Raw genomic sequence first — 26,100 nt, 5'->3', positions numbered from 1 at the left:
AAATTACAAATGAATACCATAATTTTTGTCCATTGGAGTCTATACAGTATGGGGTTTGGAAGTTATTCATTCTTGTATGACATAGTATCTTTGAGACACATGGAGTAATCAAAGCTGTTTATCTTTGAGGCCAACAAATATGGTGGTGGTGATAGATAATTAGATGAAGGATTGGTCTTGTCTACTAAATCAAGAATTGGTTTCGTCTACACAACCAGATATGGGTCTCTTCTATTAACTGGTGATTGGTCTCATCTACTAGATCGGAGATTGGTATCGTATACTTGATCAGAAATTGATTTTATAACAATCGAATATAATTTCTATTATCAATATCATATGGTGGTGATGATAGATAACTAAATGAAGGATTGATCTTGTCTACTAAATCAAGAATTGGTTTCGTCTACACAACCAAATATTGGTCTCTTCTATCGACTGGTGATTGGTCTCATCAACTAGATTGGGGATTGGTCTCGTATACTTGATCAGAAACTGATCTTATAACAATCAAATATAATTTCTACTATCAATATCATGGATGTCATGGAGAGAAGTTTTTTTACGCTTTAAATTCAAATGATAATAAATATGATTGTATTTAAATTAACTATCCATTATTTGAATGATACGATATGAATTCAAGTTCAAATGACATCGTCATCTTCAAAGGCTCAAACTCTCCTATAAATAGCTCTCACTTCTCCAAGAATGATACCATATAATAAATTCTCTCTACTATCTCTTCTCCTAAACACCATGGTTAATTTTTAATTTGAGCATCAGTATGCCTTTGGTCGGTACCATAATGGTACTCCAAGTGTTTACATATGACTTTTTTTGCAAGTTAGTAGTATGGTAATGACAAGAAGTAGTTGAACAGCGGTTGACTAAATGGAGGAACGATCAGCCAGATGGATGATTAGATGATTTGATAAATTGGTGGCCGATTACATGGATAAGTAGTTTATTTGACAAACTGATGGTCGATGGAACTAACAGCCAGACAAACGATTAGTTGATTTGACGAACTAGTGGTCGATGAGACTGTCAAATTGAAAGAAATATTGGAGGTCAAATATTTTGCATCAACAATTGTCACTTAACAGTTCTTCTCCAATGGGTTCTATTTAGAATGGAATGGAATTATGATGTTCAATTTCTTTTTTAAAAAGTATATCTAATTAAAATTAAACCTTAGTTAGAGTTGCTATAGATTATGAAAGAATTAGCAAAAGATCCGCTAATGCAACAACTAGTTTTTCTGACAATCTAATTAGTGTTTGGTATCTATTATTTTAAGATTATTAAAAAAAATTACAAAATTAGAATTTAAGTGTTTAGTAAAAATATCACTTAATTGTTTTAATTGTATATAATGATCAAAATAGATATGAATGATTATTTTCTTATGTATATATATTATTATATGTAAATGGATAAAATAAAATTTTATTATCAACAGAAGGATATAATAGTAATTTTAATTATAAAATTCTGATTATGCTAGAAGGATAATCTTAGAAGCTACCCCTAACTATTTCTGATATTTGGGCTTTTGGAGGTGGTGGATTATTAAAGAATCTAATATCTATAGGTTTACCAAACACTATATTTAATGAAAAATTATCCCATAAGCCAAAAGTTGGGGTCTAAAAACAACCCTAAAACATACTAAACCGAATCAAAATACAACAAATAGAAAAACCATAAAGATGAACGATGAATGAAACCATACCAATGGAAAACAATGAATGTGGATTGTTACCTATATAGCATAGAAATGACATTGTCTACACATAGATAACATAAAAATACAGTCAATTTTTAAATTATTCTTGAATGGTAATATACAGACAGCTATTTATAATTATTGATTAATTATATATCTTTTTCAATATTTTTTTTTTTTAAGTTTAACCTTTTAAAAAAATTTCACAACATTTGTTAACAGAAACTCTAAAAATGGATATTTACATTGATAATATTAAGGCAATATCAGCATGACATTCATTCTAGACTTTGTCATTGAAAAATAGTTTCTTTTTAGAATATTGTCTATGTTACTTTTATTTTCTTAAAAGAATAGATCTCATTGATGTCTCCACATCTTTATTTGAGATGCTCTTATAAAATCTATGCAACTTTTTATATTTTAACAAGACAATATTTTAATTTTCAAAGTCAAGAACTAAAATTTAATAAAGGAATATACATATTATTGAAAAGGGATTTTTTTTTTTTACCCAAAAAAAAAAATCAATATCATTAAGACTAAGAAATTACATCACGAGCAAGAAGCATATTCAAAGCTAAAGAACATGACAATCCCATAAAATTGAAAGTTGACAACTTTTTCTTTTTATCATTTCCACTCCAGTGCCACATATCCATGACTTTTTAGATATGGGTGTGAGTAGTTTACGGCCAATTAAATCAACCTTATATATGACTTAAAGTTGACAACCAAGAGAATGTTTTCCTATCAGAATAATTAGCAAACATTATTAGCATTTTTAAAAGGGATTTTGTGTTTTTTTTTTTTTGTTTTTTTTTTGGGGTCATGATTACAACAATTTCTACTAAATAATGAGGGGCGTGCTTCGAACCAAAACATTGAAAGAATGGATATGAAGAAAATATTATCATAAACAATCTCACCCAATCAATTATGAAAGGTAATTAAAAAAAAAAAAAAGGAGTTCTAGCAATGGCAGATAGAACTTTTTTTTTCTTTTTTCTCTTTTTTTTTTCTTTTTTTTCTTTTTTTTTTTTTTGTTTGTTAGTTAAGCGAGGGCATTTGCCTAATAAATTAAAAAAGTTTTCTCCAATGATAAATATCATTTTGATAATGCCATTTATAAAATTTGACATTGGCATAAGCATTTTAATGGAAAATATTAATATTAATACCAATTTTTTACGTGAGTTATCTAATGTTACATGTAAAAAATAGTATTTGGTAAATTATAAATGTTATTAAATAGTTATTAGATCCATTTTTGGTTTACTTCTTAGAAATTAAAAACAAGATATTATTAATTAATTCAACAAATGATATGGGACCACAAACTTTATGATAATGAGATTCAATGCCAAATTTTGCAAATTGCAAAATTGCTACCAAATATGTCACCAAATTTACTTTACAATGCTGGATCCAAATGAAAAGTAAGTGCTATATTTTGGTGATGACATTGCCCAAATCACATGGCATTGGAGGTGCTCTAACCCAAAGTGTCTGTTTGGCGAAGGTGGAGTCAAGGCCGGTTCCAAATTGTGTTTAGCCAATTTGACCCTCACAAAGAAAACATATTCACTGAGAGACATCCAGTCGGTCTTTTTCTCTCTCTAACACACACACACACAGAGCAAGGGAGAAGAGAAAAACGGGCTTCCAATCACCGCACAACGAGAAGCGTTCAAAGTAACCAAAAACCATAATTACCCAACTTTCTACTCTCTCTTTCTCTCTCTTTTTTCTCTTCTCCCCGAAAATCCCGTCCGTCCATTTCCTCCTCATTATTCATTTTTCCTTCCCTTTCTCTGTCCTCCCTCCTTCAAACTTATTCTCACTTTCTTGCATGCATTTCACCACGCAACAAAACCCACTCTCATCCCTCCACGTGTCTTCCCCAATCCTAAGCTTTCTCTCTAATACTCCATCTATCCCATTTCTCTTCCACTCTCTCTCTCTCTCTCTCTCTCTCTCTCTCTCTCTCTCTCTCCCTCCCTGGCCTTTTCGTGACAATTTTGGTTTGATTTCCTTTTTGTTGAAGGAGATTTCGTACTTTCCAAGCTCACATACATATATATAATATAATATACATACAGACAAATACGCGAAACAACGTAAGGTAGCTAAAGCTTTTTCTTCACACTTAATCATTTTTTTTTTTTTGATTTGTTTTGTGAATTGGTTGTTTAGCTGTTTCTCTCAGGATCTGTGTCTACAATTTTCTTCAAAATCTGGTTTTTCCATATCTTGTGTTGTGCTGTTGGTTATATTAGCGAGCGAGATCTGTTTGGTTGGCGAGAAAATCAATCAAAAAGTGGGAAAATGACTCAGGATTTCAGTTTCATCATTTTTTCATTCGTTTTCGCGGCAGCTGCCAAATAATCAGAGGCAAGTTGATAAGGCCAGAATCAAGGGAACCAGTTGCGCCAACCAAAAAAAAAAAAAAAAGGTTTCTTCCTTAAAAATTAGTTTAATTGAATTCAATTTTACAAGTTGATTTTTGTTTTTTTGCATGTCTCAGAATAACCAAAGAAAAAAGAAAAAGCGAAAAACGAAGGTAGTTGAAGGGGAGGCTCTGGAGGTGACGACTGATCGATGTCGAACCTCGAGTCGGGACCGCAAGGGCTGACGAGAAGGCCATCTCGCAGCGCGGCCACCACAACGTTCTCTACGGAGGTCTTCGACAACGAGGTTGTTCCCTCTTCTCTCGCCTCCATCGCTCCTATTCTCCGCGTTGCCAAGGAGATCGAGCATGAACGCCCTCGCGTCGCCTATCACTGTATGTCCTATTACATATGTATATATATATGTATAATACATATTCAGTCTTTTTATGGTAAAGATATTCTGACAGTTTATTTTGTGCAAACCAATATGGAATATGTACATTCAAATTCAACGTTTCACTGAACGTGGTTTCACGTTAATCCACACAAACAAAACTGTTTAAATATCCCGACCAGAGAAACTTTATCTACGCTAATTGATTTTGATTGTTTGCCCAGCTTGTAGTGTATATATATTTACCCAACTGTTTTCGTTCTTCTTCTTTTTTCTGCTGTAAGGTCGATTCTATGCGTTTGAGAAGGCACACAGGTTGGATCCGAGTTCCAGTGGGCGTGGCGTGAGGCAGTTCAAGACGTTGCTTTTGCAACGATTGGAGAGGGTAATGTATTCTTACTCTCTTATTAATTTGTTGTGATTTTTTCAATTTTTTTTTTAAGTATTTTTAATTCCCTTTTCTTTTACACGTTTAATTAGTGATAAACTATTGAAAAACATTGCTTGTGATCATTGGTAATCCATTACCACCAAGTCATTCATGGTGATATTAGAAATTAATAAGCAACCATAAAGAATTTACCTAGAAAGTTAACGCTCTAGTTTTTAAAAAAATAAAAAAATAAAAAATTTCCAAATTATCTTAGGTGTCATCGGTGACCACTTGTGACTATCATTAATAGAAAAAACGATTCTTTCACTTTAAAGATTAAAATTGACAATTTAAATATATTAAAATAGGGATGGTAAAATGGTACGATGTCCATCTGCCCCATCAAAATGGAGCAAAGAAAAAGGGCAAGAACCCTCGCCTAGGGCAGGGATGGGAAATGTTCTCCCGGCCCTTATACATATATATACTTGTATATTTGAATAAGTATTTCATCTTTAAATTTTTATTTTTTATTTATTTAAATATATTTAACTGATATATATTAAGGTAAATTACCCAAAAAAAAAAAAAACTTTTCTAATTATTAGCTACCTGCAAAAACTCCCAAATCTTACAAATAGTCCCCCATTTATAAAATAAGGATTATAAGGATTTATATTTCCATTTTACTCTTACAAATTAAAATAATTTAAAATTTTAAATATATAATGGTTTTGACGAAAAGAAATGTTGAAAATTAGATATTACCTTTTAAAATAAATACATAAAACTTTTTTATATTAATTATTTTGCTTTTTCACAATCTTTTTAATATTTGTCATTTCTTTTTCCAAATATTTGGATAATATAATATTGTAAAAAAAAATTGTAAAATTTATTTATATTGGTGTTTATTCAAATTTTATATTATTTTTAGTTAATTAAAAAATTATATTATTTATCAATTTAATTTAAAATATTAATGTAGTACACCATAATATATATTATAATGTAGAATACAACAATAGATATCATAATGTAGTATATAATAACAAATATTATAAATATTTTGATGGTACTTTTGTCTTAAGCAATTATGTTTTTAATTACGAAATAAACAATAGAGTTTAATTTGCAATAATTTACTATAGATAGTATAAGGGTGGATTTGAAAAAAAAAAAAATACTATAGCATAAGGGTTATATATTATTTACCAGGGATTACTTGTACTTAATAGTTTAAATGGTTTCGTGTATTTTTGCCTATATGATATTATATCTAATAAAAATACACATGTATTGGTATAAAGATATATTTTGTATTAAAATAATATTTTTTAAAAAAATATTAAACACTTTTTTAAAAGTGTGAAGATGAGATTTTCCCTGCCGCTTTAAGATAAACAGGAACGTACTGGGTGGCGATGGGAAATCCCATATTTTTAAATTTAAATCAAAATGTATTAAAATATTATTAAATTTAATGTAAAAGAATAAAATTAATTAGATGAAATGTATTATTCTCTATTTTTTTGTGAATATTATTTCTCTAGATATAAAGATATATATTTAAAAAATTTAAAATAAATAACTGTTATTTCATTTTTTTTTATACAATATCAAAAAACACATTTTAGTTAGTTCTTAAGTCATCATTAAAATTTCTAAAAAGTAATTAAGAAAAAAGTGTTTGAAATGTCAACACAATATAACAAAACATATGTTAGTTGATGAGTTATGTTATTAATTACAGCTTATGCTTCCCATCAACAATTTCATAGCCATTTTCAATATCTAGAGAGGGGGAAAAAAAAGTCTAAGAGAATACCAAAACAATGGTAGTAGCTAGTATGGAATTTCCATCAAAATAACAAATAAATGAAAATAAAAATAAAAATCCAAATTAGAATTTGTTGACTATTAACCTTAATAATGATTTTTTCCCTTTTACCAATAAGCCACATAAGGAAAAAAAAAAAATTAAATTACTCTTTAAAGATTAAGAGAACATAAAAGTTTGATAAGGCCCCCATAAAAAGGGGAAAGGATAGAAGATTTAAGATCTATCATCTATTTTTATTTATTTATTTTTTTGAAGAATACGGCTTTACCATGTATGCATCATTAACCAATCAACCAAAAAGTATGATAGGTACATTCCTTCTTTTCTTAAGCCTAAAAATTTTTTATTTAAATTTTTTGGTGCTGTATTCATATCATATATACTCTGAGATAGTAATAAAAAAAAATCCTAGGAGTCATCCTTGATTCTTCGCATTAATTATTTGTTCTTTGATTTAATGTTCTGTGCTCGGCATTAATTATTTGCTCTTAGATTGAACGTTATGTTCATTTTTCACAAAAAATTACAAAAATACCCTTTAAAGTTCACTCAAGCTTCAATTTTACTTTTAATTTTTTCAGAAGCAAATTCCACTCTAAATTTTGACATAGTCTTAATTTGTAACTTTCTTTAAAATTGCTTGTTTCGATGACCAATTAATATAAAATTGCTTGCTTATATAAATAAATGTTTAAATCAAATTTTTTTTAGAATAATGCTAAGAAATGTGAGCCACAAAAATTTATTTTCTTTATTATTTTGTTTTTATCAAATTTTATCAAAAAAATGTTTTGATTAAGACATATTTGAATTATAAACAATCAAGTTGAATACTGACCATTCCTAAAAATAAATAATAAAAAAATGAATACAAAGTGCCGCTTGTTAACTTATTAAATTTTATTTTTTGTTGTAGGTTTTATTTATTTTTATTTTTTTAAACTATGTGTAGTTTGTTTACTTTAGTATTTGTTAATACTAGCTGAAGGAGATTATACATTTCTGTCAACTATATAAATGTTAAAAAAAAAAAAAGGAAATATAAAAAAAAAAAAAAAATGAAACACAATTTCAAATTTATGTTGGCTTTTCTTTTTTTTTTTTCCTTTACATACTTGATTAACTAAGAAATTACCATTAACTAACACTAACAAATAATTAAACTAAACAAACTACACAATTATTAAAAAAATCATAAACTAACAAACGATGCTAATTAATTAATTTTTTCTATTTCTAATTAAAAAAATTTAGGAAAATCGCAAATTAACAATTATGCCAAAATTTAAGGGGGGATTGCTTTAAAAAAACATTTGGCTATTTTATAATTTCAAAAGAAAAAAAAAAAAAGGATTAATCATAAGGGTATTTGAATGTTCCACATTCATGTCGTAATGGCTAATAAACCATTAAGACTATGCTTGATGGCTTATTAAAAAAACGGAGAGCTGATTTTGGTTTGAGAAAAAATAAAAGCTGATTTGGGAACTTTTTATATGAACTACTCAGGACAATGCGACAAGTCTTGCTTCTCGTGTTAAGAAGACAGATGCAAGGGAAATCGAGAGCTTCTATCAGCAATACTACGAACACTATGTGAGAGCTCTTGACCAAGGCGAGCAGGCAGACAGGTATTCCCGTTGCCTTTGCGCTTTGTTTATTTAGTTTCCTTTCCCTGTTTCACCATTCTCTTACGATCAGGGTGAGACTTCTCAATTGGTCGTACGTATTGTATGTAGCGTGGCATTGGCGTTAAATTCTTTCAACCCAATTCTGACTTGTTAAAAAGATGGAAATATCAACATAAAAAAATTGTTTAAATAAATTTGTTATCTGTTATAAAAAAAAAAAAATATATATATATATATATATATATAATAAAATTAAATTTTATAGTAAAATATATTTAATACATATATAAGTCAGTTTTTTACACTTGAACAAAATTAGACGGTTTATTATAAATCAAAGATTTAAAATTATAAAAATTATAAAAAAATAAAAAAAAATGTAACAAAAGAGGTATAAAACGGGTTGAACGGTTCATTTGTTCACAATCCCTTAACGCAAGGATCTTCGTTATAGAACGTAATCATTATGAACTTATAAATACTTATAATATGGTAAGGATTTGTGTATAACATGTAAATAACCTATAAATTTGTTGTTTAAAATAAACTAATTTTTTTAATTAAAAATTGATTTATTTTCTTTACTAGTAAAATTTGAGCCGCTTTCTTTCTTGGTAAATTCAGTCACTTCAAATGCCGTTGGGCCAATCCCAGTGACAAATTACCACTAGGATCAAAGTATTGTAGTAATTTATTATGTCTTCAAAGTCTGATAATGAAATTGCCATTCCAATTAATAAAACCAAAAAAAAAAAAAAAGGAAAATCAGCCACTCGGGTTGTAAAAAATGGATTTTTTTAATTTTGAAATTTTGACAGAGCCCAACTCGCTAAGGCATACCAGACAGCTGGAGTGCTTTTTGAAGTTCTTTGTGCCGTTAACAAGAGTGAGAAAGTTGAAGAAGTTGCTCCTGAGGTTAGTCTTTTCTTCCTGTATAGCGGTTTAAGTTAAATTTTTGCTTGTAAAGTAAAATCCAGCATTTGGAGGAGTGTAAATATAATTAATTTGCATTTAAAAAAAAAATTTGTTTGGTGATGATCAGATTATTGCCGCGGCCAAAGATGTTCAAGAAAAGACGGAAATTTATGCACCGTATAACATTCTTCCTCTGGATTCTGCTGGGGCTTCGCAGTCCATTATGCAGCTTGAAGAGGTTAAGGCTGCTGTTGCTGCATTATGGGATTCTCGTGGCTTGAACTGGCCTGTTTCATTCGAGCAGCAAAGGCAGAAAGCTGGAGAGTTAGACCTCCTTGATTGGCTAAGGGCCATGTTTGGATTCCAGGCATGTAAAAATTTTGACTGTTCCAAATATATATAAATAAATAAAAATAAATAGATTACTCTCTACTGATACTTGTGTGTTTTTGTGGACAAAAGAGAGACAATGTCAGGAATCAGAGGGAGCATCTTGTTTTGCTGCTTGCTAATGCCCATATAAGGCTCCATCCGAAGCCTGAACCTCTTAATAAGGCATGCATAATTCTCTCAAATTTAAAATCTTCAATGTTCTTTCATCATTGGACAAAAGTCGGTAGCTTGAGGACGTTCTTATCGTTTTAGTATTTTGGTATTAGTTATATACATCTGTAGTTTTATCACCTTTTCAAAAATCTTAAATTGGTAGAAAGTGGATTGTTTAAAGTTCATACCCAACAAGCTCTTAAAAATGGAACCTCATATTTTTTACCCATCTATGGAAAGGAAAGAAAGTCTTATACTGAAATTGGGATTAGTGACATTTAAACAAGCTAACAGAAGATAGATCCAACTATATCAAGTGAAAACAACAAACAGTTGCTATATTGTTCATCGGTAAAGTGAAATGTATTAGTCTGCATGAATTCATGATCCAGTAGTTATTTTTCAAATAACATGAACATTTTTTTCTCATCAAAATAGAATTAACATATGTCATTTGTCTTATATCCACCTTCTTTCGTTAGCTTCCCCGTGTATGCTTTTCAACTAGTGGGGTGTGGTTAAACTCACTCTTCGTTTGCAGCTTGATGATCGAGCTGTTGACGCAGTTATGACCAAGCTTTTCAAGAACTACAAAACATGGTGCAAATTTTTGGGACGAAAACATAGTTTAAGGTGAGGTGACATTAACCAATTTTATTGTAGAACTTCTAAAAGTACTTTTTGATTTTGCACTTGCTCTGCAACTTCTAAATCTAAATATGTGAATACCTTTCTATGTAGGCTCCCTCAAGGTCAACAAGAAATACAGCAGAGGAAGATATTGTACATGGGTTTATATCTTCTCATATGGGGTGAAGCAGCAAATGTTCGCTTCATGCCGGAATGTTTATGCTATATCTTTCATAATGTGAGTATGATTTGTAAGACTCCCCCATTGGTCTTCCATTTTACAAACTTTTTATGGGAATTGCGTGCAGTCAGTTCTTTACCTTAGTAAAATAACGAACTCCACAATGTGTTTAGATGGCTTATGAACTCCATGGTCTCTTGGCTGGAAATGTCAGCATTGTCACTGGTGAAAATATAAAGCCTTCTTATGGTGGGGATGATGAGGCTTTCTTGCGGAAGGTTATAACACCCATTTACCGTGTAATTGATAAGGTATGTTGTGGCACAGGCATTGAAACTGCCATCAAGTTTCTGGTGCATATGTTGTAGATCTAAGGATATTTCTTATGATACTCCAGGAAGCCAAAAAGAGCAAAAATGGAAAAGCTCCTCACTCAGCTTGGTGCAATTATGATGATTTGAATGAGTACTTCTGGTCTGTTTGGATCCATACAAACTTTCTGAATTAAACATTTTGATAGTACTCTTTGGGGCAGTCATAAGTTTATTCATGTATATGATTTTACTGTTACATTCATTCAGGTCATCTAATTGCTTCTCTCTTGGCTGGCCAATGCGTGATGATGGTGATTTTTTCAAATCAACTCGTGATTTGGCAAAGGTAATCCGAATTCCTGAGCAGTTATCATGTTTCTCAATTTAGTTCTTATTTTTGTAGCTAATAGAATTTTTCATCTCAGGGAAGAAAGGGTTATCAAACAAAATCCGGAAGCACAGGAAAGTCGTATTTTGTTGAAACTCGAACATTTTGGCACATTTTTAGAAGTTTTGATCGACTGTGGACCTTTTATATACTTGCTCTACAGGTATTCACCTGCAACAGAGTGGAAATTTTGATGCTATTTTTCCTCCTGAATGCTGGTTCTGTATTGTAATGTAATATGTGAGTTGATTATTACAGGGATTGATCATTATAGCTTTTGAGGATGTTACCCTGTCAGATATTTTTCAAAATAAAAAGAAGGTTGTATACCATGTATCTAGCATATTCATTACTGCAGCCTTTCTTCGCTTCCTCCAAGGTATGATCTATGATGTTCTTATAATCACTCATTGATGTTGAATTCCTTTATTTTATTTTGGGCAAATAAAACTTTGCTTCCCCATTCTCACCAAAAGAAACTATTATGCATTTTGAACTTTGCTCCTCAAAATAAAATTACCCTCATATTGCCCTCTAAACTGTTGTTTCCTTGCAGTCCAATCATAAATTCAACCGATGGATGAAATGGAATAGAATAATACAGTTTTCAAAAAACAGTTACATGGTGTGTGTATGGCTATAGCACAATTGCTAGCGCTCCCCTCACAATAACGAGACAAAATTTTGAAATGTGGGTTATCAAGATTCAAACACAAAGTAAATAGAGATCAGGCTCTGTGATAAATGTGAAGTTACCATTAATACTAAAAACTTAAATTATTAGGAAGTGATCCCAAGTATATTAGCACAACAGCTAGTAAGAGAAATGATTTATATCATATTTTATTCAATTTGCATGATAGATAATAGATTATAGTAGATATCCTCCTATGTCCTCTCAGATCCCAAGAAGAAAAGGGGTGTTAAGTTATCCACAGTTTCCAGCTAACTATCTCCTGTAACCTGTATGCCTATCCAATGACTGGACAAAAATTAGGCTTTCCCAAATAAAAGAAAATTACCAAAAATTGTGGTCAGCAAGATTCAAAAACAAGACCTGCCAACAGTTAGACTCTTATTAGTGATTACATGTTAAGTTGTCATTAATACAAACCAACTAGGTATGCTGAGCAAATGTTGTAATCAATGAACAAATGAGTAAATGGGAAAAAAATTTCCACATAATGATATTCGGTGACTTATTCTTATTGGTGAATAGTTTTCATTACTTAATACATTGTTTGATGTGTTGCTCATGGCTGTCCACCTCTAACCCCTTACTCTCTTACAACTGATGCTTTTAGCCGATTTTTGTAGTTTCTATTTAAAGCAGAAGCATGCCATAGTATCATTGCATGATACATCTAGTTGCATGAAGCATCTATATTTTTATTATGCATATTTAGTAAATCTTTTTATTCTTTACAGTCACACTCAGATATAAGCTTCATTCTGGTCCATGTCATGCTTTTGAAATATAAATTAATTGTCATTTATACCCCCTTTTAATTTTTATAATTTGTCGTATTTTAGGTATTCTGGACCTGTTTGTGAATTTCCCAGGATATCATAGGTGGAGGTTTACTGATGTATTAAGAAATATTCTCAAGATAATTGTTAGCCTTGCATGGTCTGTCATTCTTCTACTGTTTTATGTGCATTCCTTCAACCCTGACAAGATTAACGACAAGCTGTCCTTTCTCGGTCATGTAAATGGTGTTCCTCCTTTGTATATTTTTGCCGTCATAATATATTTGCTTCCCAATTTACTAGCAGCAGTTCTGTTCTGCTTTCCGATGCTCCGGCGTTGGATTGAAAACTCAGACTGGCATATTGTTAGGTTCCTCTTGTGGTGGTCACAGGTAGTTATGCCATCCTGCTCTTCTTCTCATGCAATTTCTGTTTCATATTTTCCAATATAATTTATCAGGGTTTCTTTTATTGGGAGAGGTTTCCATGTAATTTTACTTCTATTTATTTTTGTCATTTAATTATTTATTTGTAGCATGTGGAACTAACCAAAAAATTAATTCCACGAGAGAATTAAAAGATTGCAATTTAGCAAATTTTTCCAAAATTCAACTTTAGAAAAACATTTTATTCAGTGGAAAGGAACTTGATTTCAAAGCTTCTAGCTGCAGGTGTAATTGTATGTGATCAATAAAAATTCTGCTACATTTATAAAGCCTTCCTTCATCCATTTATGCATTCCAATATACACTTAGAACATAAAAAGTTTTGGCCAAACAGACTACATTGAACTACAATGAGTCGCAGACTTGTAGTCCCACTGCAGAATTCCAATTACTCATTATCCTTTGGGATACTTGTGTGTTCCTTCAGTTATGTGCTTTGCCTTTATATCCTATTTGTGGAATATAGCTTCTCTTTTCCAACATATTTACCTAATACAGGCATCATATTCACAATTTCAGTTGTCTTGTTTCAATGCCGTTATAAACTGTTTTGTTTCTTAGCATTGTATTTCTCCATGGTCCAAAATTTATCTTCTTAGACCGTGGAGTTCTAAATGTAATTATTATTATTTTTTTTTTCTAGTGGAAAAAATCATTCAACTGTATGCACTGATATCATGAATCCTTGTTTCCAAGTCAAGATATATACATATATATATATATATTTAGATATTGTGATTTGAGAGTTTTGAATTTCAAAATAAGTTGACTGATAAAGGTTTTACATACATTCTGTTAACCTCAAATGTCCTTATAGATACTAAATTTTGAACATATTTTAAAACTCCTGTTCCATTTTAATGGAACACTATTTGTATTCTTCTTGCATAAAATGGACAGTCATCTTTGAATGAATTGGTTTATTTTTTTGCAGCCAAGAATATACGTTGGAAGAGGGATGCATGAAAGTCAGTTTGCACTTTTCAAGTAAGCTTGACAAGGACTATTTTACCTTATTAAGAATGGTTCTTCAAATTTGCCTATTGTTCTGATTTGTTTTTCAACTTTCAGGTATACTTTTTTCTGGGTGGTACTTTTGTGTTCAAAATTCGCATTCAGCTATTTTGTCCAGGTTGGTTTGTAATTGTTCTTTCCTCTGTAGGTTAGTTATGACTAATAGATGAGTTTTTGCTCAAAGTTTTTGTTGTCTTTTCCCTAGATAAAACCTCTGGCAAAGCCAACAAGAAACATAATGGATATTCGTAGAGTTGATTACAAATGGCATGAATTTTTCCCTGATGGTACTTATTCAGTTTTTCTTCCTTTTTAAATGACCTTCGACTTTCATTTTTATGCTAAAGATTCTCTTGTTACTGCAGCAAAAAACAACTATGGAGCTCTTGTATCACTCTGGGCACCAATAGTCTTGGTCTGCTTTCGAGATCTTTCAAGTGTTTGGTCTATTTTTTTGTTAGATATTTAAATTGTTTGACGATAGAAATCTTGTATCTCTTTTTTTGTTTCAATGCAGGTATATTTTATGGACACTCAAATATGGTATTCCATTTATTCGACCTTGTATGGTGGTGTTGTTGGGGCCTTTGATCGTCTCGGAGAGGTAGTCCTTTTGGATTATTATTTTTTAACCATTGAAAGAATAAATAAGCAAACAATGGAAGTAAGAGACCATAACTTAATTAGAGGAGTCTGACATATTTATAACTGTTTGTCTGGCAGAAATTAGCAAAAATATCCACTCTGCCCCTCAAGCTGGGGCTCATATGTCTATAGACCTAGTTTGGAGCATTAAAAAATTTGAAAGTTCCTATTCCTAAAGCTTTAGTGAACGTCTTCAATGTGATCTTATGATTGACATATGGAGTGATTACCTTCTTGCACAATGTGTGTAGATTATTAGAATTACAGTACCATATATCTGTTCAAGAACAACTAATGAGTAATCCAATTGGCATCTACTAAAACTATTAGTTATCAACACGGAATAACAAAAACGACCATATTCCAGACTCATCCTGTGTAATGAATTCAAATGGTTGCTTCATGTAAACTTCTTCATTATGATAACAGCAGTAGAAAGAATCGATAACATTCTTTAAGCGAAGGCACTGGTAATTCCCAACTAGAGAAGTAGAATGGAAATTCATGGTCAACTGGTAGTAGAATATTATCATCTAGTAAGTTTGGAGGAAAATATGATTAACATGGTGATGGTAGAAAGTAGCTGCAGAAAAGACACAGCAGATAGAACAGTTAGGCAGTAGGACAGCAGTTAGAAGTTAGCCAGTAGGCAAAAGGCAGGTAGCAGACGCTAATACTCAGAAATTTCACATCCTGTTAGGTGGTAGACAACAGTACATCATGCATTTCTAACTATCTAGAATGACACTATGAAACTCAAACTGCCAGAGACAGATATGAAGTTGTGGCTGTATTTTTTTTTTTTTGATAAGAAACAACCTTCACCATTGATAAAGCTGGTGGCTGTATGAGAAGCAAAAAATCTAGCAGTATAGTATATAGAAGGATGCATTGACTTTTATGTTTGCAGAAAATAGACTAATTCTAGAATGTAGTCATTTGATACTTACTAATGCTGTTGTCCTACATTTTATTGCTGGTTTCTGGATATCCTTCATTTCTTACAGATACGAACTTTGGGCATGCTAAGATCACGGTTTCAGTCCTTACCTGGAGCATTCAACACATATCTATTGCCTTCTGATAAGTCCCGGAAAAGGGGATTTTCTTTATCGAAACGTTTTGCAGAGGTTTCATTTTGTTGTTTAAACTGTAATACTTTGTCACATCTTGTACAGGTGATCTTATTCTAAAGTATTTGTGCATTTTATCACTGCAGATTACAGCAAGCAGGAGAAGTGAAGCTGCAAAATTTGCTCAGTTGTGGAATGAAGTAATATGTAGCTTCCGTGAGGAAGATCTCATAAGTGACAAGAAAGGCCTCTCAACAACTTACCTCGTTGATTTTTCAGCCATGATTTCTATTGGTCATGCCATTAAACTTTCTGTGCTTTTCATTCCAGGGAGATGGATTTGTTGCTAGTTCCATATTCATCAGATCCTAGCCTGAAGCTAATTCAGTGGCCACCATTTTTGCTTGCTAGCAAGGTCAACATAAACTCTTTTGAGAACCTAATACGTTAAATCTGTGGCTTGCGTTTGTTTCTGACCTTTTTCTACCTCTACAGATTCCAATAGCACTGGATATGGCAGCTCAATTTAAACCTAAGGACTCTGATCTCTGGAAGCGTATATGTGCTGATGATTTCATGAAATGTGCTGTCCTTGAGTGTTATGAATCATTCAAGCATGTCCTGAAAATTCTTGTGATTGGAGAAAATGAGAAAAGGTTATTCTGGGCAACTGATCTCTTATCACTATGTATATATTTTTCTTTAATTTCTAAAATCCAAGAAAACCAAAATAGGCATTCTAATGTATGTGTTTTTAACCTACAAATATCTACAAGCGGCGTGTTTGAGACTCTATGTGATACAGGACACTAGGAAGGGGAGAGAGAGAGAGAATTTGATGAAAGGGAAGAAGAATAGGAGGGGGCAGAATCAGAAAAACAGGAGAGAATTAGATGAATATTTGTGTTAGCTTAATGCTCTTGAGTTCCTTTTACTTCACAGTACTGCTTACTTGGCTCAAAATCACATCTTTTATGCTCTGTTCCACTCTATTAAGCGTTCTGTTTCTAAATGTGATATTTTGGGATGAAGGGAAGACTTCAATATTTCTTTTCCCGTTTTCTTGGATGAGCATGGTTATCAAGAAGATTATATAATTCGCTTCCCACATTTTCTTTTTCTTTTTTCTTTTTTTTGGGTGACTAGAGATCCTGACTCTGGTTATAATATAACAGGATAATTGGCATCATTATTAAAGAAATTGAAAGTAACATTTCCAAAAATACGCTTCTTGTAAATGTCAGAATGGGTTCTTTACCCTCTCTTTGCAAAAAATTTGTGGAGCTGGTAGCATTCTTGGTAAGTTACTTACTGAAAGAATGATTATATCTACAGTATGTGCTTGTCCCAACATTTCAATGATGGAAATACCTTCTTGCAGAGAGAGGGAGATCCATCCAAGCGAGAAAAAGTGGTGGTGTTGTTGCAAGATATGCTGGAAGTAGTAACCCGTGATATGATGGTGAATGAAATCCGGTTGGTGAAAACTTTCATTCCATCTGAGCTGACTACTTAAATATCAGTGTGATGATCATAGTTTTTCATTGTGAATGTTAATAATGCTTGCATTTTCTTATGTTATATATTTAGTGAATTGGCTGAAGTGGGTCATAGTAGCAAGGATTCTGGAAGGCAACTTTTTGCTGGTACTGACAAGAAACCTGCTATAGCATTCCCTCCTGTAGTTACAGCTCAGTGGGAAGAACAGGTAATATTTATACTTATGATACTAGGGCTTTTCTTTTGGCAAAGTACTCATGTTAACAAACCATGACTGATATTGGAATTGGCTCCATCCAAAATCCTTATCAGAAAATCATGGAATTGGAAATTTTCTCATTCTGAATGTGCTAGGAAAATGAAGATTTGAGGAATTTATTACCAAACAAATTTGGAACTAGTCCTTTTTATATTGTTCTTCAAATGATCAATGGCCCTATTGTTAGTTATTTTAATCACTTCTTACATTCACATTCGCTAAATTACAAGACAAAAAAACATATTAATCAATGTAATTCTTTTAAAGTTTTTATTTTGTTTATGGTCTGTCCATATATCCTTATTTCAAAATTTGGACCTTTTTTCCAGCCAATTCCACATATTCTAAACTCTGGTTAGAACAATCTAAGTCCTAAATACGTGCCTACACCTGACACTTGCACCCAAGTCCAGTCAACATTGATTTAAAATAACTTAAGTGATTGAACGATAAAATATATTTTTATAACCTATAATGTTTAAGCTGTTGACTAACTCTTGTTTGCTTACTATTGTTTTAGATAAGACGCCTCCACCTACTATTGACTGTGACGGAATCTGCCATTGATGTGCCAACAAATCTTGAAGCACGTAGAAGAATTGCATTTTTTACAAATTCATTGTACATGGACATGCCACGTGCTCCACGAGTCCGTAAAATGCTTTCATTCAGGTATGATTTCTAATCCTAATATATAGAATGGAATATGGATTCCATTATTGTTCATTCATCCTGAGAAAATCAGTTTGGTGAAATATCTTAATTTTATCAGGAGCACATAGCGATTCGTGTGCTCAATAGGCTAGTCTAACTGAGCTCAATCATTATGCTTATAAGACCTTTATTAGGTGTCACTGTATTATATGCTTGCAAGTAGCAATATTACAAACCATTAGGAAGAGCTAAGCAATTATAATGCATCTTTCACCTTATTTATCATTTTTCTCTTGTGTTCACTAAATTTGGAGCAAATCTTCCTTTTTGTTCTTTCTCTTTCTTAGTGAAATTATATTTTGATTATTTTTAAATTTTGCCCAAAAATTTTCATGTCCTTTGACCAAAAGTAATTACAAAGATGTTCCTTCTAACTTACTGCAATAAACAAACATCAAAGAAAGATCTTTTGATTTATTAAATAATCTGTTCATTTTCTTTTCTGAGAAATTGATCCTACTGTAAATGTATGGAGGATCGATGTCATCGGGCAAAAACATCTAGCTGTTTTGTTCTTCAGAAAGTTCCTACTCTCAAATCTAGACATCTTATTCTCATTTATATGAAAATGAGTCCGGTGGCAGTAATTTTGGGTTTTTGCCTATTGCATTATTATGGCTATTGCAGTAGAAGTTAATTGATTCAGTGGTTACCACACAACTATATTCCAATCAAACCCCCACACTCACTTAATGAACACTTCCCCAGAAAGCTACGTTATTTCTAGGCTTCATTCATAGCAATAGTGTCTCTGCGAATTTGGCTGTCCACAATGAATATAGGGCCCCACCAAAATGCATTACTAACATTCCACCTTATCTATTCTTGCTTTACATGTTATATATCTTATGTTGACCATTGCATTCATAAAGTAGTCAGTTTGTTTGATTTTTAGAAAGTTAGAATATTTTGTCAACCAAATGGTTGGATAATAGAGGGATGTTGGTGTATATTTGATTCTTATTTTGTAAGAGAGCATGGTATAATCATTATGAGTGAAGTGATAGTCCTTGTAATTTGACATTGTATGCAGGTGATCCAATTTTGTCTCCTTTTCTTCTTCACACCCCCTTTTTTATTTTGTTCCTTCCCTCATTAAACATACAAAAAAGTTTTTGGTTTTTGAATGGATGTGTCACAAGTAGTGGGTCAAGTTTTTGTTTGTTTAATGTTTTTAATCATCACATAATATTTTTTTCTCTTCATTGGCAGTGTCTTGACTCCATACTATAGCGAGGAGACCCTTTACTCTAAAAATGACCTTGAAATCGAAAATGAAGATGGTGTATCAATCTTATATTACTTGCAAAAGATTTTCCCTGGTTAGTGATGTAATACCTTTTTTCTTGTAGCTTAAACTTTTGTTTTGAAGTCAATCTGTACCTGATTTGGTGACCCTCTTTTAAAGTGGTTATGTACCTCATTTAGCAACAATATTGCAACTTTGTAGATGAGTGGAATAACTTCATGGAGCGACTTAATTGTAAACAAATTAGCGACATTTGGGAAAATGATGAGCACATTTTGCAGCTTCGACACTGGGTCTCCTTGAGAGGACAAACACTCTGCAGGACAGGTTTTAGCTGCAACATTATGTTCTTTAGACTCATCTATGGGCTTCAGTATGTTTTACTAAATGGTTTTGGTGCTGCAGTGAGAGGAATGATGTATTACCGACGTGCTCTAAAGCTTCAGGCTTTTCTTGACATGGCCTCTGAAAGTGGTAAGAGCAAGATTAACTTTTCTCCAGCTGTTTGACCATGTGTGATAAAAACATGCAAACTATGTGAATTGCAGTGCATTTAGGTGTAAATTGATGGTCTTTGTTTCTGTGCATTCTTGATCTATTAGCATCTGTTGCCTTTTTGTATGCAGCAATTTTTTTATTTTTTATTTTTTATATTTTTTAAGTTTCCTTCTAATGCATATTCAAACTTAGTGTCTAGTGAATTAGTTATTTTTTGGTAATCATGCTGTTTTCTATTTTGTATCATGAGTAGAGATACTTGATGGTTATAAAGCGATAACAGTTCCATCGGAGGAGGATAAGAAAAGCCAGAGATCCCTTTATGCTCAATTAGAAGCTGTGGCTGACATGAAATTTACGTATGTTGCTACCTGTCAAAACTATGGCAATCAGAAGCGAAGTGGAGATCGACGTGCCACAGATATACTTAATCTGATGGTTAAGTATGTTATCTATCTAGTGAAGTCCAGAGAGTTCTGGAGTTTCATTGCTTTGAAGTCCTTATTGCTCTACTCCTTTTGTTTAAGAATCTAATACCCTGTTCCTGTGGTACAGTAATCCTTCTCTTCGGGTGGCATATATTGATGAAGTTGAAGAGAGTGAAGCTGGTGGAAAAGCGCAGAAGGTTTACTATTCTGTATTAGTCAAGGCAGTTGAAAATCTTGACCAGGTAAGTATCCTTTGAACACCAGACAAAGTTTCCATGTTGTTTAACTGTACCACATGCACTAACAGTCTTGTTGCTTTTCCAAAGGAAATCTACCGTATAAAATTGCCCGGTGCAGCAAAGATAGGGGAAGGGAAACCTGAAAATCAGAACCATGCTATAATTTTCACTCGAGGCGAGGCTCTTCAGGCCATTGACATGAACCAGGTAAACATTAGACATCTAAAGTTATCATGATTCAACTTTTAAGTGCTACATCAAGGCTCAACTTTACAAGTTCTGTGTAGGACAACTACTTGGAAGAAGCTTTCAAAATGCGTAATCTTCTAGAAGAATTCAATGAGGATCATGGTATACGCCCCCCTACAATTTTAGGTGTTCGTGAGCATATCTTTACTGGAAGGTGAGATGATGCTTTTCTTGTCATCTTTTTTAGTGATAAGTACTAGCTAATTTGATACACTTAAATCCTGTTATGGAATTACGTCTGAGATTTTACTACATATGTACCACAGTGTGTCTTCTTTGGCTTGGTTCATGTCAAATCAGGAAACATCCTTTGTCACGCTAGGCCAGAGAGTTCTTGCAAGACCGTTGAAGTATGTTCTCTTTATTTTAGATTCTCTTATTAAAATCTTTTTAAGCATGCTAGAAACTACTTGGTAAGACATCATTTTTAAGTAACCATGTAGCTGACATGAGTCTTTGTGATGAATAAATGGTGGCACACTCTAATTTGATTTGAAACTGGAAATTGAAAAGTATATAACACTTATAACCTATAAGATAGACTAGCATGAGAATTCCAAAACATCTGTCACCTTTTTTCCCCAATTTTCAATCTTAATATTCTCCACTTATTCTTCCCATTTTGATGAGGTTCTTTCTTACAGATAATGATTGGCTAGACAAGATAAGAATCATTTTTTTCCTACAAAAATTCTGTTCTAAAGTGAAATTCATTGCACATATCTTATTAGCAAATATTTATATCTTTTTAGGGTTCGGTTCCATTATGGTCATCCTGATGTGTTCGATAGAATCTTTCACATTACTCGTGGTGGGATTAGCAAAGCTTCTCGTGGCATCAATCTTAGCGAAGACATTTTTGCTGGTAGCATTCTTGTAAAATTATTTTTCTAATATAAATATTGGCTATGTGGTATGCCTTATTTTGTATTTCTATTATAGGTTTCAACTCAACACTAAGGCGAGGGAATGTAACGCACCACGAGTATATTCAGGTTGGGAAGGGTAGAGATGTTGGGCTAAACCAAATTTCTCTCTTTGAGGCAAAAGTGGCTTGTGGTAATGGAGAGCAGACGCTTAGCAGGGATATCTATCGATTAGGGCATCGTTTTGACTTCTTCCGTATGCTGTCGTTTTATTTTACGACAGTAGGATTTTATATTAGCGCTGGGGTAATTCTTACAAGTGCAGCATTTAATCTGAACAAAAATTTGCTTCTAGATAGACAAGCAGAACCAAACATCCAAGAGAAATTACTATTGATCACAAATAATTTCAAAATGATAGAGTAGCCAATCTTAAGCTGTTGGTATTAAATATTAAAATGCAATAAGAATAAAAAATTTTAGAATAATATGATGAGTTTTACATTTGGGTATTGACACCTATTATTGTTTGCGTTTCATGCTAACGTGGATTCTTTTGTGCAGATTGTACTCCTTACAGTCTACTTTTTCCTATATGGAAAGCTTTATATGTCATTGAGTGGAGTGGAGGAGGCAGTAGTGAAATTTGCCAAGGCCAAGGGAGACAATTCTCTGAAGGCAGCTTTGGCTTCACAATCTGTTGTTCAATTAGGTCTTTTGATGGCCTTACCCATGGTCATGGAAATAGGACTAGAGAGAGGGTTTAGAACTGCATTAGGTGACATAATAATTATGCAGCTACAGCTAGCATCTGTTTTCTTTACTTTCTCTCTTGGAACCAAGGTACATTATTATGGGCGAACTGTCCTCCATGGTGGTGCAAAATACAGAGCAACTGGACGTGGTTTTGTGGTTCGGCATGAGAAGTTTGCTGAGAATTATAGGATGTACTCAAGGAGTCACTTTACAAAAGGGCTGGAACTTATGATATTGCTGATAGCTTATCAGATATATGGCTCATCAGATCAAATCGCATCATTTGCCCTCCTCACATTCTCAATGTGGTTCTTAGTGATTTCTTTCTTGTTCGCTCCTTTTCTTTTTAATCCAATGGGATTTGAATGGCAGAAGATAGTAGAAGATTGGGATGATTGGACTAAGTGGATAAGTATCCGTGGTGGTATAGGTGTACCGGCAACCAAGAGCTGGGAGTCTTGGTGGGATGAGGAACAGGAGCACCTACAGTCAACTGGGCTTTTAGGACGATTCTGTGAAATAGTTCTTTCTTTGCGCTTCTTTCTATTTCAGTATGGAATTGTCTATCATTTAAATGTGGCCAGGCATGAAAGTGGCATCATGGTAAGTATATGAACTATCTTGGACATTCCTTGTTTATTTCCATCTAGATTTCATTTTAATCTGAGGCATCAAATCTTTCTAGAAAATTTTGGAATATTAAGGTAAAATTTGGAAAATTTGAACCTTCAACCCTTATTTATACCAAGCTGTAGTTTCTTAATTCAAACTTTGGAATATTAAGGTATTCCTTGCATTTGTTGGAAGTGCCAAAAGGACTGTGATTCTTTAACCTGATGCTGCCATGTTGATGGGTGTTCATTAAGGGTTGCATCACAGGATAATGGTGCAAGCATCATTCCTTTGGTGTAAGGAATACTTGTAAAAGTATTAGCTTCAGCAGTTATCTTCCTCTATTTTGAGAAGGAAAAGAATTTAAAAGAAATTTTACTCTCTTTTCCTAGACTAGATTGCCTTGATGTATGTCAGATCTAAAGTTGGCAGTTTTATGGCCAAGTACCATGCAATCAGGAAAGCTTTTTTTTAATTTCAGGTTTATGGTCTGTCTTGGCTGGTTATTGTTGCAGTTATGATCATCTTGAAGGTTAGAATTCAATCTTAAATTTTACTCATGTTATAGTTTTTTTGTTTTTTTTTTTTTTTATTTTTAAATTTCATCATCGTAATTTTATTTTATTTTTTTCTTGTTGAATGTCTAATTTGCAGATTGTGTCCATGGGCAGAAAAAAGTTTAGTGCAGATTTCCAGCTAATGTTCAGACTTCTCAAGTTTTTCTTGTTTATTGGGGTTGTAGTTACTCTTGTAATCCTGTTTGCCTTCCTTAGTCTCACAGTTGGAGACATCTTTGCCGGCTTATTGGCCTTCATGCCAACTGGATGGGCAATTCTGCAGGTATGTTCGAGATATATAATATATATATATATATATATAGTTCTTCTTTATCTTGGACATTTGCCTGGAAAATTTCGTGGGACGAATAAATTTTATATGACATCCCACCAACAACTGGTGGGACATTTTTTTGGACAAAATGTCTTGGATAAGAGAAAAACTATACATATGTATATACACTTTATTAAGGTATGTATATATATATTTCTTTGTTTTCCAATATCTTTTTATTTTATTTTGTCAGATAATAGATGAACCATTAGACTTCTCTCCTTATCCTAGTTAATTGCTCATGTCTTTCTTCTTCTTTTTTTAAATACTAATTTTATTTTTTCTAGCATGCTTTTTTAGGGTTTTTCTCTTCACAAGTATCTTTTTTTTTTTTTTTTTGGGTCAAAACATTTTTCTTTTTAAAATCTAACTCAAGCCTTTTCCTACACATTTTTTCTTCATTACTGTGCAGTATTAAATTCATCCTTCCTTAAGTTGAGTTTGACTCCTTCCCACAGCACCGAACTCCTCGTTTCATTTTTTTAGCTCTATTTTATAACTACTCTCTTTTGTTTTCCCTCATATATTCATCTTTTCTTCTTCCTTTTTTACCCCTTGTGTCTTTATTTGATTTTGTTTTCTTATCAATTATGTTATTTATTTTAACTTAATGGATATGATTAAAAAGAAGAATTACATGAGTGTTAAAAGTGGAATATATGAACACAGATAGAACGAAATGAATAAATAAAAAATAAATTGAGTAATGAATGAAAAATAAATATCAATAAGTAAAATTTTATAATGAGTTTCTTTTTTTTTTTTTTCCTCTTTTTTTGGGGATGAAATTTTTATATGAGTCAAAAACAAAAAGACAAGTCATGAATATTTAAAAAAAAAAAAAGGAAATTGAGTAAAATTAAGAAGACATGAATAAAAAAAATTTAAGCTACGATAATTTAACCCTTTACAACAACATTTTGGAATTTGAATTTTTATAAACCGATTTTGATTGTGCATATTTTCTTTTAAAAATTTTGTAGATATCACAAGCGTGTAGACCATTCATTAAGGCCATAGGAATGTGGGGATCTGTCAAAGCTCTAGCAAGAGGGTATGAATACCTTATGGGAGTTGTTCTGTTTGCACCTGTAGCAGTACTGGCTTGGTTCCCCTTTGTCTCGGAGTTTCAAACTCGGTTGCTCTTCAACCAAGCTTTCAGCAGAGGGCTTCAGATCCAGCGTATTCTGGCTGGTGGGAAGAAGCACAAGTAATCATATAATATAGCCTTGCAATTATTTCTTTGCATACAAGAAAATTTTAGAGAGTTCAAAATGGGACATAATTTATTCATTCTTAGAGGAAAAATAACATTTCGTTAATGCACTAGGATTAATTATGTGTATATATTTTTTATAATTATTTTTTAATAATATATAATAACAATATCTTGCCCGCCTCCATCCTCTCCATAGATGGGGATTCCGGTGGCCGGTGGGTGGATGATGATTCCGATAATTTGAAAAAAGGCCATCTTGGACCGTGACCTGCCTGTCTAATCTATCATTACTACTTAAAAAAAAATTAATTTTGTTCCATTATTACAAGTCTTGAAATTTCACCATTCCAATGGCAAATCCATTACCATGGACAAAATACTAGCAATATAATTAAACTTTTAAGAGTTTCATGCATAACATTAAAGATATTGTTATTTGTTACCAATGCGTGTTAATGTATTAAGGGAGTTCTGTATCAATACATAAATAAATAAAAAATTTAATTCAAAAACCACCATATGATATGACAGCCAATATAAATTATTATTGCTCTACCTATAGTTTTGGTCAAAAAATAAAAAATAAAAGAATAATATTTTATCTAAGCCAGCTCTAAGGTCTGCTTGGTTAA

At 32.3% G+C, this 26,100-nt stretch overlaps 1 protein-coding gene and 1 non-coding gene across 2 annotated transcripts; both read left to right on the top strand.

Annotated features, from left to right (window-relative positions):
* Nucleotides 1–3,431: 3,431 nt before the first annotated feature.
* LOC107425592 (callose synthase 5) lies at nt 3,432–25,790 on the top strand. Its single transcript, XM_060819109.1, has 43 exons — nt 3,432–3,857; nt 3,942–4,126; nt 4,260–4,517; nt 4,804–4,904; nt 8,245–8,366; nt 9,185–9,281; nt 9,409–9,648; nt 9,744–9,836; nt 10,369–10,460; nt 10,569–10,695; nt 10,812–10,949; nt 11,036–11,112; nt 11,220–11,298; nt 11,378–11,503; nt 11,599–11,719; nt 12,874–13,202; nt 14,191–14,243; nt 14,328–14,388; nt 14,476–14,557; nt 14,636–14,685; nt 14,788–14,874; nt 15,923–16,045; nt 16,135–16,230; nt 16,320–16,403; nt 16,484–16,644; nt 17,164–17,287; nt 17,370–17,464; nt 17,579–17,696; nt 18,268–18,419; nt 19,674–19,783; nt 19,912–20,037; nt 20,116–20,184; nt 20,462–20,651; nt 20,764–20,878; nt 20,963–21,082; nt 21,163–21,278; nt 21,391–21,474; nt 21,877–21,989; nt 22,067–22,296; nt 22,555–23,349; nt 23,840–23,890; nt 24,013–24,198; nt 25,233–25,790. The coding sequence occupies exons 3-43, from the start codon at nt 4,334–4,336 to the stop codon at nt 25,461–25,463; spliced, it is 5,748 nt and encodes a 1,915-aa protein (XP_060675092.1). The 5' UTR covers nt 3,432–3,857; nt 3,942–4,126; nt 4,260–4,333; the 3' UTR covers nt 25,464–25,790.
* On the top strand, nt 20,113–20,202 carry LOC112492663 (small nucleolar RNA J33). Its single transcript, XR_003057110.1, has one exon. It is a non-coding gene; the product is annotated as a small nucleolar RNA J33 (small nucleolar RNA).
* Nucleotides 25,791–26,100: the final 310 nt, after the last annotated feature.

This window comes from Ziziphus jujuba, chromosome 7 (genome assembly GCF_031755915.1).
Source record: "Ziziphus jujuba cultivar Dongzao chromosome 7, ASM3175591v1".
NCBI classification, from domain to species: domain Eukaryota; kingdom Viridiplantae; phylum Streptophyta; class Magnoliopsida; order Rosales; family Rhamnaceae; genus Ziziphus; species Ziziphus jujuba.
Note: the sequence above shows the minus strand (reverse complement) of the source record. Positions and strands in the feature narration are given on the sequence as shown.